Source organism: Pteropus alecto, unplaced genomic scaffold (assembly GCF_000325575.1).
Source record: "Pteropus alecto unplaced genomic scaffold, ASM32557v1 scaffold12, whole genome shotgun sequence".
Taxonomy (NCBI): domain Eukaryota; kingdom Metazoa; phylum Chordata; class Mammalia; order Chiroptera; family Pteropodidae; genus Pteropus; species Pteropus alecto.
In genome coordinates this window covers 8,616,919-8,633,200 of record NW_006432669.1, presented here as the reverse complement: position 1 = coordinate 8,633,200, position 16,282 = coordinate 8,616,919, and the positions used below count along the sequence as shown (strand labels likewise).

At 31.1% G+C, this 16,282-nt stretch overlaps 1 protein-coding gene across 4 annotated transcripts in view; it reads left to right on the top strand.

Moving 5' to 3' along the window:
• The window catches only part of ANGPTL5 (angiopoietin like 5), a 42,496-nt gene extending 26,958 nt beyond the window's left edge, over positions 1-15,538 (top strand). The window contains exons 3-10 of one of the 4 annotated variants that reach the window (XM_006907506.3): positions 930-1,007; positions 2,953-3,097; positions 4,746-4,849; positions 5,735-5,828; positions 8,030-8,130; positions 9,705-9,825; positions 11,838-12,023; positions 14,962-15,538. In XM_006907506.3, coding sequence (XP_006907568.2) covers positions 930-1,007; positions 2,953-3,097; positions 4,746-4,849; positions 5,735-5,828; positions 8,030-8,130; positions 9,705-9,825; positions 11,838-12,023; positions 14,962-15,281 — 1,149 coding nt within the window. In that variant the 3' untranslated portion in view covers positions 15,282-15,538. Of the gene's footprint in view, positions 1-718; positions 1,008-2,952; positions 3,098-4,745; positions 4,850-5,734; positions 5,829-8,029; positions 8,131-9,704; positions 9,826-11,837; positions 12,024-12,388; positions 13,539-14,961 lie in introns of those variants that run through there. The other 3 variants (XM_025043758.1, XM_025043759.1, XM_025043757.1) reach the window with 3 other exon arrangements.
• The last annotated feature ends 744 nt before the right edge of the window (positions 15,539-16,282 follow it).

The window sequence follows — 16,282 nt, the reverse complement described above, 5'->3', positions numbered from 1 at the left end:
CCCTAGTCCATGATTGGTTCATCCTCATGTAAATGAGGACTTCAAATCCTTGCAGTTTGATTGGTTCAGAAGGCACTGTCCTGATTGGAGAATAGAGCCACTCTAATTGGTTGATGAAGATGCTGATGGGGGAATATAGCTGGGAAAGCCTCTGTCCTGTTGCCTGAAATACTAGGAACTCCTTTATAAGGGCTGGCTCAGATGGCAGGAACACAGTGCAGGCAGGTAGTTCAGTGTGAGAAGCAGATAGCTTAGTGCAGCTTTCTCCCTGAGATGTGGTTTACGTGAGAGGCCTCTGTTTATAAATGGCTGCTAGGCTCTGTTTTTTATTGTTGTTTGTTTTTGTTTTTGTTTTTGTTTTCAGATTTGAGCCATAGAAATGTGCAAAAGTTAAAGGTCACCAGGAACCATTATTATTATTCTTTCTCAGGGTCCACAGCAGAAATAGCTCTAATGTAATACTGTTCCTACTCTATCACTCATTTCTACTTTCTTATTATTTTTATGCAAACCAGTTTATAATTATTGAGGTATAGCTTATGAAAGCCTTTTTTTCTTAAGGCAAAATAGATCTGACTTATAAAACTGATGAATTTATACATTTATTATCTGTCTGTCTTTCTATCTATCATCTATCTATTGCCTATATTCTAAGAGCATGGATTTATACTGCAGGTATGTAATGCTAAAAAAGGATTTTTGTAACTTCAAATAACAGGTTCTCTAGAGATTACCTTCTTTTCATATGAAGGATGTTGTTTCAAAAGAGGGCATGGAAACTGGTAAGTATTGGCTTGTGTTTTTGTTGGACATGTTCCAGAAATTTTTGAGTGAAGACTTTAGACACTGCAGTTCCTTCCACAGAGAGCTGACTGATATTTGAAGAAGGTTTTCATTTCTCTAAGAAAAATATGATGTATTTTCCCCAGGCTTCACTCTTGTTCTTAAATATATGTATTTTTATTTGTGGAGAAGCTATACAACATAACTGTGGACATCAATCTACGGTAAGAACTTCAGCAATATTATTTTAGCTAAGAAAGCATCATTATATGGTTTTAAAAATATGTATTAGATGTTTGAAAAGATTATACTACCCAATATAATTTATAAAAAAATTAAAGTGTTTATTTAGAAATGCTGAAACTTTGCTTAAATAATGTTATTTTTAAACTTAGTAAACCATAAATTGAGGATTGACTCAACATATTTCTTGTGAAAATACTTTAAAGAAATTGCAGATCTCTGTTAAAAACTATCCAGCAACTTTCTGATTAACTTTGATAATGAAATATCTGGTAGGTAATAAAAAAAATTAACTTCATTGTCAAAAAAACCCTATTCTATGAAATTTCATATTTTAAATATAGTATTATGAGTGATTATCTAGAACATTAGAAAATTTTATTCAAAACAATGTCAGAGTAATAGCTAATATAGTATATATGATACTATGACTAAATGAGTATGTGAATGGTATATAATTAAATATTGGTTTATAATTTTAAAATGTTATGAAATGTATTTGCCACTGTATGAATACTAATTTCCAAAGTACCAAGGCTGAAGAAGAAATATGTTCTAGGAAAGCTACAGAAATATTAATAACTTAATTCTCTAAAATACTAAAGTTTTAAGAATCTTATTTAGATATAAAAAAATATAGTTGTAACCTAGGTTTTTAAAAAATCTAGTAGTTAGTTATAGGAGTAGAAGAGAAAGAATAAAAAAATTAAAAATAGATTTATATAACAAAATATGAGTATCTTTCTGGGGCAGATATCTTTTATAATATGATTAGCTCTTTACATTTCTCTCAATATCCAGGTTGAAGGAGGACAAATAAGAGTCATTTAAATCTATATGACTTAAACCAGAGAATATTGTAACATTGAAGAAACCAGTAGTACCAACAAAAATAGATACCTTTGGAATGACATACTTTTGGAATGACAGGCTTTTAAAAATGACATCTGTTGTTGATTTTGCAAAGCAAAATTCCATGCTTTTTTCCCCCCCGTTATTACTGATACTTTAAAAGCCTATGAATACTTTACTTTTCAAATCTCTAAATACTTTAGTTTTTTACAAAGGCAACAATTCTCCTACACATTCCTTCTCCCAACATGATTTCTAATAATTGGTGACAAAAAGTCCATTTGGCATAGAAATGTTGTAGGTATCTCAGGGAAACTTCTTAGTCATGTTCAAGGAACTTCAAATTGCAAGATTTCCAGCAGAGGGATGATTTAGCACTGTATCACACATAGAAATGTGCAAAAGTTAAAGGTCAAGGACATAGAGCCATGGTTATAGAAAGTAGACCCTAAATGTAGTCCGCCTTCTGTATTTGTGGGTTCTGCATCTGTAGATTCAACTAACTGCAAATTGAAAATGTTTGGAAAAAATGTTATGTTGTTGCTGACATTTACTATGCAGTTAGGCCTACAATGGTTCCATGTGTACTGAACAGGTATAGACTTTTTTTGGTCATCCCTAAACAATACAGTATAACAACTATTTACATAGCATTTACATTATAATTTAGATATGATTTAAAGTGTACGGGAGGATGTGCATAGGTCATATGCAAATACTATGCCGTTTTATATAAGGGATTTGAACATTCATGGATTTTGGTATCTACAGGGTTCCTGGAACTAATCCCCCATGGATAATGAGGGATGACTATAAATCCTTTTGAAATTTGAGAAGAAAACAGGGTAGTGAAAGGACTAAATTAACATATATTATTATTCACACCCAAAATCTACCCATAGGGTTTATTTGTGTAAGTTTGAACTAACCAATTCATTTCATTTTTTTCCCCTAATGATCATCCTTGTTATGTCCTGAAACTTCATCTTTTCTCTATAGTCTTTTATTTATTGTGTATTAGGTCATATATCATACTTAACATATTTTTTCTTATTTCTATTTTTTAATGTAAAGGATTCTGCAGTAGTTAACATTGTGGAAGATGTATCTAATGCAAAAGACGAAAATAAAAGTTATGATACTGTTTATAAGGAAGATTGTGAGGAATCATGTGATGTTAAAACCAAAATTACAAGAGAAGAAAAACATTTCATGTGTAGTAAGTATTAAAAATAACCACAACTATAAAGGTATATGATTTGTTATTTCTAGGTTGAACGCGGAAAGAATATACTTTAGCTTTTGTTTGGGCCATTTTATATATGTCCTGATCATCCTAGGCCAGAAGTTTTATGTGTTTTGCACACATAGTATGAGCTTAGTAAATATTTGGTAAATGAACAAATCCTTCTTCTATATAGTCCTGTGGCATCAATAGACCACAGAAGGAAGGGGCAAGCCAGATGTGACTGATAGCAGTATTGTTATCAATTTGCCTAGGGCTATTTTCTTGCTTCCATTGGAAACACTTGGAAATATCACCTTAGTTTTGAGGGAGAGAATTCATTAATATTGAGTAACTGCTACAATAGATATAGTATAAATCCACAGCAATTTATGCAACAAAACATAAAAATAAAAAGTTTTAAAATCTCAAATTTTGTTTAAAACTACATAGTAACAGTGTAGTGATTTTCATGGTCTACTATATTTACATAGAGGGTGAGATGAAGAAGGAAAATCAGAAGTGGAGGAGATGATAATCTGATCAAGTTCTTACAGGACTTTAATTCCTAGGTCAGAAAGTATGAAAACCTCATTTTAATGTGCTTAATTCTATGTGTAACACAAGTTGTCTCAGGCTTCTCAAACCAGTGAGTGTAGCTTTAGGTCCATTAAGAAAGATGTCTAAAACCAAAAAGAATTTAATAGAAAGTTAAAGACTGAAAGTAAAATAGAGATGAAACATGGTGAAGTAAATTTTAAAATATTAAGAATTATTAAAGTGATTCTACTGCTAGAGTAAAAATTAAGAATGTAGAAATAAAATATTTTTTAAAAGAATAATGTATGTAATAATATGTGGTTCCTTTTGTTACAAAGGACATAATTAGAGAAACTTGCATGAGGTCTAAGAAATATGTGATAGTCAATGTTTATATCCTGATTTTGATGGTTGTGTTGTAGAGAATGTCTTTGGTGTAAGAAATACACACTGAAATCTCCAGGGTCGTCATGGCAGTATGCTCTCAAATGATTTAGGAAAAAGTTATTTGTACTGTTCCTCCAACTATTTTATAAGTGTTTTAAAATTAATACATTTTTACAAAGGAAAAAATATAATGAAAATTCAATCAGAAACCAACCAACCAAAACTTGATTAAGATTTATTATGTGTGTATATGTATGTGTTTGCAATTCTTTTATATAAAAATATAGCACTAATAGAAAAAAATTAAAAGATTTATTTTTAAAATTACACTGCATGATAGGAGATTATCATTTTTTACTTTCCTATATATAAAGTAAGAATCGATTAGTCTTATACCTCCTGCTTCTATACCTCTCAACTTATAAAGTGAGAATTGATATTCAGAATCTTGTCTCTCAATTACATCAAATTAAATGATCTGGAGGTAATTGAAATTATTAAGAAACATAGTTTTATTAAGAAATGATAAAGCAGTGTGTTCTTGATTAATCTCAAGTTAAATAAAAAACATACTAACTAGCATATACAATACTGAGTATTTAAAGATGTTATTGTTTATGTATTTATTCAAAATCATTGAAACTTATTATTTTTCATTGTAATTTGTTTCTATAACAATATAATATTTAATAAACACTTTTTATTATGATTTAAGGAAATTTGCAAAATTCTATTATTTCTTACACACGAAGTACCAAAAAACTACTAAGAAAGATAATGGATGAGCAACAAGCTTCCTTGGATTACTTATCTAATCAGGTATGGATTTTTGAGTATTGTGTGGTTATTGTATGTATACATTGATATACTTAGCTAGAAGTACAATTATTTAACTTTTTAATGCATTTATGTCCAGGTATCTATTTAGTGGTTACTATGTTAGAGGTACCATAGTGAGGCTCAGACAAACAGAAAGCAATAACAACAACAAAAAAGCCTTCACTTAAGCGTTATAAGTCTAGGAGAGCAGAAAAATGTATTGAAAATGTTGTGAATGCTGTTAGAATGACACAAAAGAGATATCTAAGATCTGAGATCTGAGAAACCTTTCCAGATGATAGAACTCTTGAGCTGAGTCATGATAGATGAAAAAAATGCTTCAAATGTCACAAAGGTTAGATAAGAAAGCTAGGGCATTCCATGCTGGGGAACTACTTGCAGTTAGTGCAGCGGTGGAGTGGCTGATGAGGTAAGGATATATAAGGAAAACTGACTTAAAGAAATAGGAACTAAATCATGCCACACCAAGGAGTCACTGAAGTGTCTGAGCAGGGAAATGAAATAAATAGATTGGCAGCTGGAGTAGAGAATAACTTGAGGGAAAACAGAGGAAGGAGGCAGGGGAACCAGATAAGAAACTATAGCAATGGTTTAGGCAAGATATAAAGAACAGATCTGTAAGAGCAGTCAAATGAAGAAATGAGCAGATGAAAATGTGCAGGAGTTAAATGGCATTGAATTTAATGGTTGCTATTTAGCTATGCCTTTATTACTTTGTTAGAACAAGAATTCAATGTAGAGAATGAGCATTATCTACATTTCAGAACTGGATTTATAAGAGGCTTAGAGATATCAGTTATAGAATTCAGCTAAAGGAAGTTTGTTCAGATATAAATTTACTTATATTTGTGCACATGTATTTAGGTAAATGAGCTCATGAATCGAGTTCTTCTTTTGACTACTGAAGTTTTTAGAAAACAGCTGGATCCTTTTCCGCACAGACCAGTTCAGTCACATGGTGAGAACTTTGATATTTCAGCCTTTTCATACTTGTCTTTTATTGCTTAAAAATTTCCTGAACAGGTTGGTGCAGTTAGAAGTTTTGTTTAAAAAACACAGCTCACTATTATCTAACACATTAGAGGACTAATACTTGCCATTAAGCAAATTTCAACCCACACTATGTGTACTTTCCTAAATTGAAAAACTTTTCTGACTGTTTGAAAGCCATGGCTGCATATAGATATTCTGAATCTGTCGAAAACAGCATAGTTTTATGTAATTGAATTCTGGGCTCCCCTTTACATTTTATTAATAATTAAACTTCAGTTAGAAGAAAAGAAAGTTTCAGAGTTCCTTCCACCTGTAAAAAGTATTTTTGACATGTTTGAAGTGTTATAAATTGATACTTAAAATTTGAAAAGAAAAAGAAACAAGACAGAAGCAAACTGGAATTTAATACTTTTTGTACTAAAATACAGTATAGTAATTCCTAGAGGCTTGGGTTTCCGACAAAAATGCCCCACAAATCCTACCAATATGAATTTATATCAAGAAATTCCAAGCAGATAAATATCATTGAGGGCCTTTTAGTGTATGATCTGTCTTTTTTCATTACAAAGAGAAGGAAATAAATAGTTACTGAGAATCTCCTATGTGTCAGGTATTAGTAAGACTAGCACTTTTACATGCTATTATTTTGTATTATTTTAATGTATCTCATTTATTTCCCATAACCACCCCTCGGTAGGTAGTGTAACATGGTAGCGAAGAGCACGGAGTCTGATTTCAGACTGCCTTTTTCAAATCCCTTATCCACTGGTTCCTTAATATCAGTTTCCTCATTGGTAAACTGATAGTACCTACCTCATAAGGTTTTCGTGAGGATTCATGAAATTCACGAAAATCTCCTAAAATATTACCTGATGCATAGTAAGACAATATAAGGGTTTGCTATCATTAGGTGAGGAATATACAGCCCAGAAAAATCTAAATATTCTATTCATACTTATTTGGATGGTGATGGCAAAAGAGAAATTCCAACCCAGGTCAGTCTTTGTGAACTTCTATCATATGTCTGTTCATAAAGTTATTCTAATATCTCAACAATTCAGGACAAAGGCAATGAATCTATTTCTCTTGTAAATGAAAGGGAAAGCAAAAATTGTCATAGCTAACTTTTTGTAGATGACATCTTCTCAGTATTTACTGTGTGCTAGGCACTGTGTTAAGTGCTTTACATAATGCCTTATAATGTAAATCATCAGAATAACACTAAGAAGTAGATATGATGATGATGATGATTGATGATGATGATGATGATGATGATGATGGTGGTGGTATTACACATGAAGAAAAGAGGTTAAGTAACTTAGCTAATGTTCTTGGCTAGTGAGAAGTGGAACTAGGACTCTAATGCAGTCTCCTGGTTCTGGAGTCCCAGGCTTTCACATGTTTGTTTTCCTGGGTAATTGATACTTGTAAGCGTTGAATTTATTTTATTACATTTATAAAAGATAATATAAAGTATATTAGAGTAAAATGTAATATCTATATCCATCTATTATGTTTACAGTTCCTTGGCAAGTTGAATGGTTTGAAGAGGGTGATTACAGGGTGCTATAGTTCTAACTATTGTCAGCAGAGCAGGCTCTAGCTTCAAGCATAACTTTTGCTTGATGAAAAAAGTGATTTTCCCCTCCTCCCTTTGCTATTGGTAATAGTGATCTCTAATATATCAGTGTCTCTGAAATTTTGAATAGCATAGTCAACGATATGCCAATAGTAGTTAATACACTTACTCCTTTGGGTTTTCTCCTCCCCATACATATAAATTACCTTTACATATTATGCCCCTAAGACAAGCCTGGATTTCTAAAAGGGTGTTATTTATTGGGCAAGAGAATATATAATTATAAAATATAATTAAATAAATATTGATCCCAAGTGAAACTTTTAAACAGTATTGAATATAAATAACTAACAGTGATATTATATTTATTGCAGCATATATTCTTTAATCCCAGCATATATTCTTTGTCCATGTATTTTCTCTTTATTTCTAAATTTAAGATCAATTTTCATTTCCAAATGTTAAAATCATCCTATCATTACTGGAAATTATAATAATTTCAGATAGCACTGTTAATTCTCTATACTAAAATGACGGTGTTAAGTGTAAACTTAAAAATATCCTAAATAATTAATTTTATTTTTTAGGTTTAGATTGTACTGATATTAAAGATACCATTGGCTCTGTCACCAAAACACCAAGCGGTTTATACATAATCTATCCAGAAGGATCTAGCTACCCATTTGAGGTAAAGTTTTTTGTTATTATATCAATAGGATAAACATCCAACCAACTTAATTAATGTTAAAATTTAATTGTTTTAATATATTTTTTCTTCAAAAATTTTAAATAAATTATTAAAAGTTCCAGTTTCAAATTTTAGTTTTCTGGAATTTTTTACACAAATCATGAACATGTAAAAAAACTAGAGAATCTTTCCTTCCTCTATTCGAGTTTTCATGGTTATGCTTTTAAAGGTACATCCATTTAGTGTAAGATCTTATATTATCCTTATGGTAGGCAGAATTGTGCAATATAAATACTTATTTACTTTAATTTGCTTCTGGATATTAGAAAATGATGATGTGCTTTGCCTTGGAGTTGACTAAAAATACTTTGATTCCTTCCCGTATATGGTTATAATTTCTTTAGATGACAAGTGATTTTATAAGAAACTAATAATTAACAAAAACATTCATTAAAATGTGAGACAGATTGAGAAACTGATCCATTCTTAAATTGAATAAAATAAATTACTCAAGTTCTATATTAGGATTTCTAGAAGAAATTTCTACTAGAAATTACCTACTTGAATATATATATATATATATGTGTATATATATATACACACATATATATATGATTTTTGGATGCATTTTGTGCATAAGAAAATTTATGATACTGATATTCCACTTTATTGATAGTCTTTATTACACAATAAAATAATTTTTTTGTAAGTAGATACTACCAATTTCTATATTTAAAGTTACTAACATTATTTTTTGACATCTATTGACAAGATGTAAAAAATTTTAAAATTAGGAGGGAAATAATTTTTTTTAAATTGCTTAAATTACTTCACCTACAGATTCAAAAATGGACCTGAACAAATGTGGAAAGGGAAGGCTTCTAATTTTTGAAGAGTGAGATGCATAATTACTTCTTTTGTGGGAAAGCATTGGTTCTCTAACTTTCTCCACACTGACTTTCCCTGTGTGTGGGAAGTTTCTAACAGAGAGAATTACTCTTATTTCCTCCCTATGTCATTTTTATGGGTACCCTACAGTTGGCCTTTTGAGGGCATTTTACACAGTATGAACAGATGAATGCCTGCTGAGATGGGGCACAGATTATGCCTTTCTGTCTCAAAATTCCAATCTAAATGTAGGCTTTTGGAGAACAGAACAATCTTAGGTACATGGACATATTTTACAGTCTGTTAAAAAAATCAGCATTTTTAATTCAAAGGAAATGTTAATTTGTAAAAAAAAAAGACATCACTATGCCACATCTTGTTAGTACTATTATGAAATTGAAAAATATTTAAAATTAAGGAATGAGAATAACCTTAAAATGCTACAAACACCTATATATTTTTTAAAAATGACTGATATGTAGACTGTACTTAGAGTAACTATAACTTTGTTTTATGATAAAATTATTTCTAGAGATTACAAAATAGGAATATATTCATTATAATTGCTTTGAAAGTTGCAATGAAAGTATCTTCTCTTTCTCTAGGCTTAAGGGTGAAGCATAAATTTTATATCAAAGAATGAAAATAATAGTATGTTATTTTTGTCTTTTCTGGGTTGCTTTTAGGTAATGTGTGACATGGATTACAGAGGAGGTGGATGGACTGTGATACAGAAAAGGATTGACGGGATAATTGATTTCCAAAGGTTATGGTGTGATTATCTGGATGGATTTGGTGACCTTTTAGGTCAAATTTTATTTATTTCTCTTCTATCTTTTATTCTTCTTTTTGGTATTATACCTATAGACTGTGTGTCTTTTGGTCAAATCATTAGTAAAAATAGCAAATTCTTGTGAATATCACTCTCTTAATGTGCCAAATTATTTTAAAAAGTATGTCTCCATTGGAAATTTAGAAATCTTTATTTTTAGATACCTTTTGAAATGTTATCTGAGTGAAAATTCTAAATTGGGTGTTTATTAAGTATCTACTATGCACTCAGTAGAATTCTGGCAGGTGCTCAAAAACTATTTGTAGAATGAAAAACTGAATGGACAGAATTGTCATTAACCTTTAAGTTCTTCAGATATGCTGTGTCTACACAAACAAATGAAATGGAGAATTTAGGTATGTGGCTGTACAAAATCAAATATGTGAACCAAGAGTAGTGTTTTATAAAAATATCAATTAAAATCAGTATGTTCAAAATTTGAAAAATGTAAACCTCAGTTTGATTGTAAAAGCTGTTTACATTATTTCTACACAACAGCATCACTTTTGCAGGTAAATAGAAATATCAGTATTTCTGAACACTCTAGAATTTCATATTAGTTGGAATGTTTGCAGTGATTTTGATTATTTTTATGGTTATTTTATGCTGTTATTTTAATTTTGATCATTTTTATGCTGTTGTTATAATTTAAATCTTTAGCATTCCATAACAATGTCATCCAAGGATTTAGCACTAAATGCCAGTGATTTTACAAGGGACGTGAAACATAATAAAATATCATGTACAAGGCCAAATAGCTGCCATGCTATGGAGTGCAATTAATATACTTGTATTTTTTCAGCATTATCCTCTCAATTTCCACTGAGCGCTTCCTCCTGATTTCAGGCTCTAGATTGTCATCTTCCTTAGATTATGCTTATTTCTATGGAGAAATTATGTGAGTTTTGACACAAAGGTCTTTAGGCAGTTATCCTTCATGTGAACAGACATCTTTGTATTTGGGTACATATTTTTTAAAAACTTGGATTAAGTTAAATATATTGTTAAGTCTTAAATTTGGGGTTAGAGTAGAGGGGAAAGATGGCAGGGAAATTTAAAATGGAGAGTCATAAACTGGGGGATACTAGATAGACCCCTAGGAACCCATCTTACTTTCTGTATTTTTTTTCTTACTTCCTATACCCCCTTTCTTCCTGTACTTCTTCAGGATAATGTTCAATTCTAAGTGGGCATGTAGCGAAAATACCCCTGTAAGCTCTGGAGAAGGACTTAGTATCTTACCTATAGTTCTAAGAGTTTGAATACTGTCATACTGTCCCTCAACTCTTTGAAGTTTGTTTTGACTAGACGCAGTGGGTAGGGAGAGGTAGGAAGCTGTTGGCTAGAACATGCCAGAAATCTACAGTCTGAATTAGGTAGATTAATAACTCATCCTGGATCTGTAATTTTCTTGGGAATATTGACCCAAAACCTGGGGATATACCAGTGTTGCTACATTCCATATCCATTCATAGGTGATTCACAAGCTGCATTATAACAAAGAAATATTTGTTCATAAAGTGTTATTCTTAAAGACATAAAAAATAATTTCAGCTGAGCTTTATCAGAAAATGTGTCTTTAAGGGGTACTGATTTGGAGGTTAAACCTTTTATATTTACTAGTACCCTTTATTTCGTTACCTGCCATAATATTTCTATTAGCTTTTTGTTGACATGTTTTAAGGTAAAACTTGACTTTTTACTTAATTAATCTTTAAATGAATTTTAAATTTTAATTTGGGGAAATAAAAATGGAACAGTCTAGTTATCCTTAGTCTAGTGAGGTAGAAGTGGATTTTTTTTTTTTTTTTTTGGAAATTAGTCAAACATTGATAATCTTAATGAGGTCCATTTAGTCCCTCCAGCGATTTATGTGAGCCGTTTCAGAGATATTGAAACATTAAACAACACCAAACACTCAATAATCAAGGGTTATTCTAATTTGTATGAAAAATATTTTTAAAGTTTTTTTAAAATTTTTTTACAGGTGAATTTTGGCTAGGACTAAAAAAGATTTTTTATATCGTAAATCAGAAAAATACCAGTTTTATGCTGTATGTGGCATTGGAATCTGAAGATGACACATTGGCTTATGCATCATATGATAATTTTTGGCTGGAGAATGAAACAAGATTTTTTAAAATGCACTTAGGCCGGTATTCAGGAAATGCTGGTAAGTTCTTTATTCCTAAAATGATCCAGAAGATTTAAACATAACTGACTCAGTAGTAGGTGAAGATAAAAGGAATGCATTTTTCTTGGTAATGACATATGACCAATAACAGAAAAGATTAGCAATGAGAAAACTGGCCAGGTCTTGAGTTTCAAAACTGTGCTGTGATTGTTGCACTACATTATGATTTTGAAGTGCTTTAGACTCTTTAAAACAATTTGCCATATGTAATCTCAGTTGATTCTTTAGATAGAGAGCCTGTGGGTGAGGCTGGGAAAGTATTATTGACATTTTCACATTCAGAGAAGTTGGCATTTAGAAGTCATAAAACGTTAGAGCTGATCTTCACTCTTCTCACTTTACAGGTGAAGAAACATGAAAGATTAAGTGACTTGCCCAAGATTCCCAGCTCCTCACATTTGAGCCAGGGCAAGAAACCAGGAAGGTTATTAGAAAAACTAGTTTAATGTTTTCCACTATATCTTGGTGCATCTACTCATTTCCAAATACATTTAATTTGTTAGAACTTCAAAATACTTGATGTTAAATTTATATTTTGATGCTAGAATTTTAACTTTAAGAAAAACTAAATTCAATGCTCTCGTATTTCAATGCTTATGTATTTTTGGTGCTAGAAATCCAGAAATGAATGAGATATATTCTTAGCTCCTTAAATGATAACAATATAGATGGGATAAATAAATTGAATACAGAAGACTAATAGAGCTTTGGGGGTTAAAAGGAGGGAGAAAATGATTTCAATTAATTGCATACAGAAAATCATTATGGAAAGGTATTTTTCAATAAGAGTTTATATTAGATTCAACCCAGGAAGCTTTTGAAAGTCCTGCAGAATCTCACTCAGTAAATTTGGGCCCAGGTATTTGTGTTCACAGATGGATATGTTGGCATCCTTATGGTTGAGACCCACTGATTTGTACTTGGAGAAATGGATAGGCTTTTGGCAAATGAATGTTGGCAAAAAGAGCAGCTTGAGTCATGGCACAGAGGTAGGAAAATTACTAGGTATGAAGAGTTGTCTGGTATGGCTGGAATCTATGACATCTGAGGGGGTTTAGCCTTGGGATATTAGGTAAAAGTCTGAAATCTTTCAAATTTTGATATAGAATAAAAATTTTAAAGAGTTACAGTATATAATTTTTAATGCTTCATCTCTAAAAGTATAAAGAACTATCTAAATATGGAACATACTATGTTAGGATAAGTTTATGTGGGGTCCCTAAAAGACAATTAGTATCTAAGTGGAAAACGAATTTTATAATGGCAAAAATGTTTCTTCATTATAGAACTTTCAAATTTTGGCATGCCCTACTCTACATTTTCCCAAAAGTATTGTTAAGTAACTTTCAATTGTTGATCACATAATATAGTTAAAATAAAGAAGTTGTCGATAGACTGTAAAGACAGGAACATAGATTAAACCAGAGGGATAAGTGTGATTGTGTGTATGGTAGAAGTGGGCTACAAATCTGACTTTGAGCTAAGAGCAAATATAGAAATATGAAAGTTGAACATTTGAACAATCTGGTTGTTCCATGAAAAAGATATATATTTCTGATTGTAAAACTTCAGAGGAATTTCTCTGGGTTCTCAAGGAAAACAAAGTGCCATGTTTTCTAACTACTCTCACAGAAAACATGATGACGAGTTTTAATGAGTTATTTCTCAAAAAATAGATCTATACATTACATTTTTGAAATAATTTATTAAATGTAATTCAGAGAGAGTCCAATCTGCTGTATGATCCTTCTGAGGGCTGGACTTCCTCCAGAAGGAGTATTGGTAGAGGGATCATATAATTTAGGCAATGCTCTGTAAGTGTTGTCTCTCTCATCTGAAATTCTGAAAAGTATTGTCCTGTACGGATGTTGAAAATATATTATCTCTGTAAATACTTGCAGAATGGGCATTTTGCTTCCCATGAGGAACTGAGTCAGAGGCTCTGGGTATAGGTATAGGATACGCCACCACCACTAATGAAGTTTTCCAGACTCCTCAAAGACATATCTCAAGAGACTTCAAACATTTGGAAGCATATGGGCTTTGAATTTTTCAAAGATTTTACATAGCTTCACTTTTAGTTCAAATATATTAGCAGAGTTTACCTAGTGAAATCTAGGTATAATGGGACTAATTAGAATTTTTTATTTATATAAATTTTATAAAACAAAACATGTCTCCTACCCCTGCCACTTAGTTAATTGGGTTACCTTGGCTAAGATCCTTAATCTTTGAAAATTATTGCAAATATTGGGGATATTGTACATACAATGTCCAATGTAAGCCCTTTAAAAATTGTATTGTTTTTAACTACAATCCAATTAGTTCATATATCATGTGGAGAGCATTGGAAAAAAAAGGCACATCTCAATAGGGTACCTAAGTTTTTCTTGAGGGTATTGGGCATTTTTAATAAACTTGGTAGCCTATAAATAAAACAAAACAAGTTTTGCAGTTACAAATCTAAGTTTTTTAAAGGTAGAAGTTTCACATTCATTCATACCTCTCTATCTAAAGTGCTATAAAATAGTAGTGGCATGAAAACCTAATTCGTGTAAATTATTTTCTTTTCCTAAATGATCAATCATTACATTACTCTTCCCAGAAGAGTGACAGGTCTATACACCACCTTCTTTGGCCTAAATTATTTGATATGTTTATACAGCCAAACTTCCATTTTAGATTGTGATTTTATATCAAATGTCCACTTAAAAAAAAACCTATCATGATGAGGAATTCATCATCAGATTTTGGCATATTACAATCTGGAGGAGGGTTTGTAATATGATACCTTAAAGAACATAATTCAAATCTTATTTCTGGATGCAATGCTTTTGTATAATAGGCTGGTAAAGGTCAATTAAAATTACAAAAATTGCCTATAAATTTAGCCATTTAAAAAATCTGTTTTACCCAGGTGATGCATTTCGGGGCTTCAAAAAAGAAGATAATCAAAATGCAATGCCTTTTAGCACATCAGATGTTGATAATGATGGATGTCACCCTGCATGCCTGGTCAATGGTCAGTCTGTGAAGAGCTGCAGTCACCTCAATAACAATACTGGCTGGTGGTTCAACCGATGTGGTCTAGCAAATCTGAATGGCATTTATCACTTTCCTGGAAAACTGTTTGCAACTGGAATCCAGTGGGGCACATGGACCAAAAACAGCTTACCTGTCAAAATTAAATCTGTTTCAATGAAAATTAGAAGAACTTATAATCCATATTTTAAGTAATTTCATCTTAAATTGTAATGCACATTCTACAGTTATTTTTGATAATATATAAAAGATTTTACTCAGCTTCTCATTTTACTGAGTGTTTCAAACATTTTAGCCAAAATTTAACTATAGATGATGACATGTAGGGTATAATTAAGAGTATAATTAGAATTCTTTAATTTTTTAGACTTTTATAAAAGAAAACATGCCTCCATGTATGCTTTTACTACTAACTATATTAACAATACATAATAAAATTTGTTTTAAGTGAATTACAACCTGTCTTCCTGGAATCTATTGTCTGTTTAAATGATTTTTTTCTTTAAAGCATCAAACCATAATACATTGTTAGAAAAATTAAAGAGAGCATTATGCTTATTTATATATTCATACTAAATGGTTACTTATATAATTTACAGATAATTTCTATTGAAAACATTATAAAGAATAACTTTATGCTTTTATTATATAAACTTCACATGGTTTAAAAACCTTACTATTTCCAGGTGATTCCACAATATTTTATAGGTAACAAGTGTTTGCTGCAAAAATAAGTCCTTGTTTTTACATTTCATTGTGGTCGATCATTTTATTATTGTTGGTAATAAATTTATCATACATTTATATCCTGATCTATTGCATTCTAAAACACATTTACATCTTAACTCTTTTCAAACCAATGGAAATGGTATGAATTTTAAGTGAAAGACAGTGGAGAAAGAGTGATGAATCAGTGGTCTACAGTGGCTCTGGGAAGCGGGTCCCCTTTACTTTTTGCACAAAGTTTGAAGGAGTTGGAGTGGTAAGGATTTTATGGGAAAACATGCTGGGCCAATAACTTGTCAGTTATTGATAAGAAATATGAGGGAAACAACTAAGAATTAGTGTTAAACAGAAAAGTACTTTGTCTAGAGTTAAGGTTATACAATATACAAAGGAGGGTAAAGTAGCTGAAAAATGAGGTGAGAAGAGGACTGAATTAAAAATACATATGTAGATATAGATATCAGGGTGAG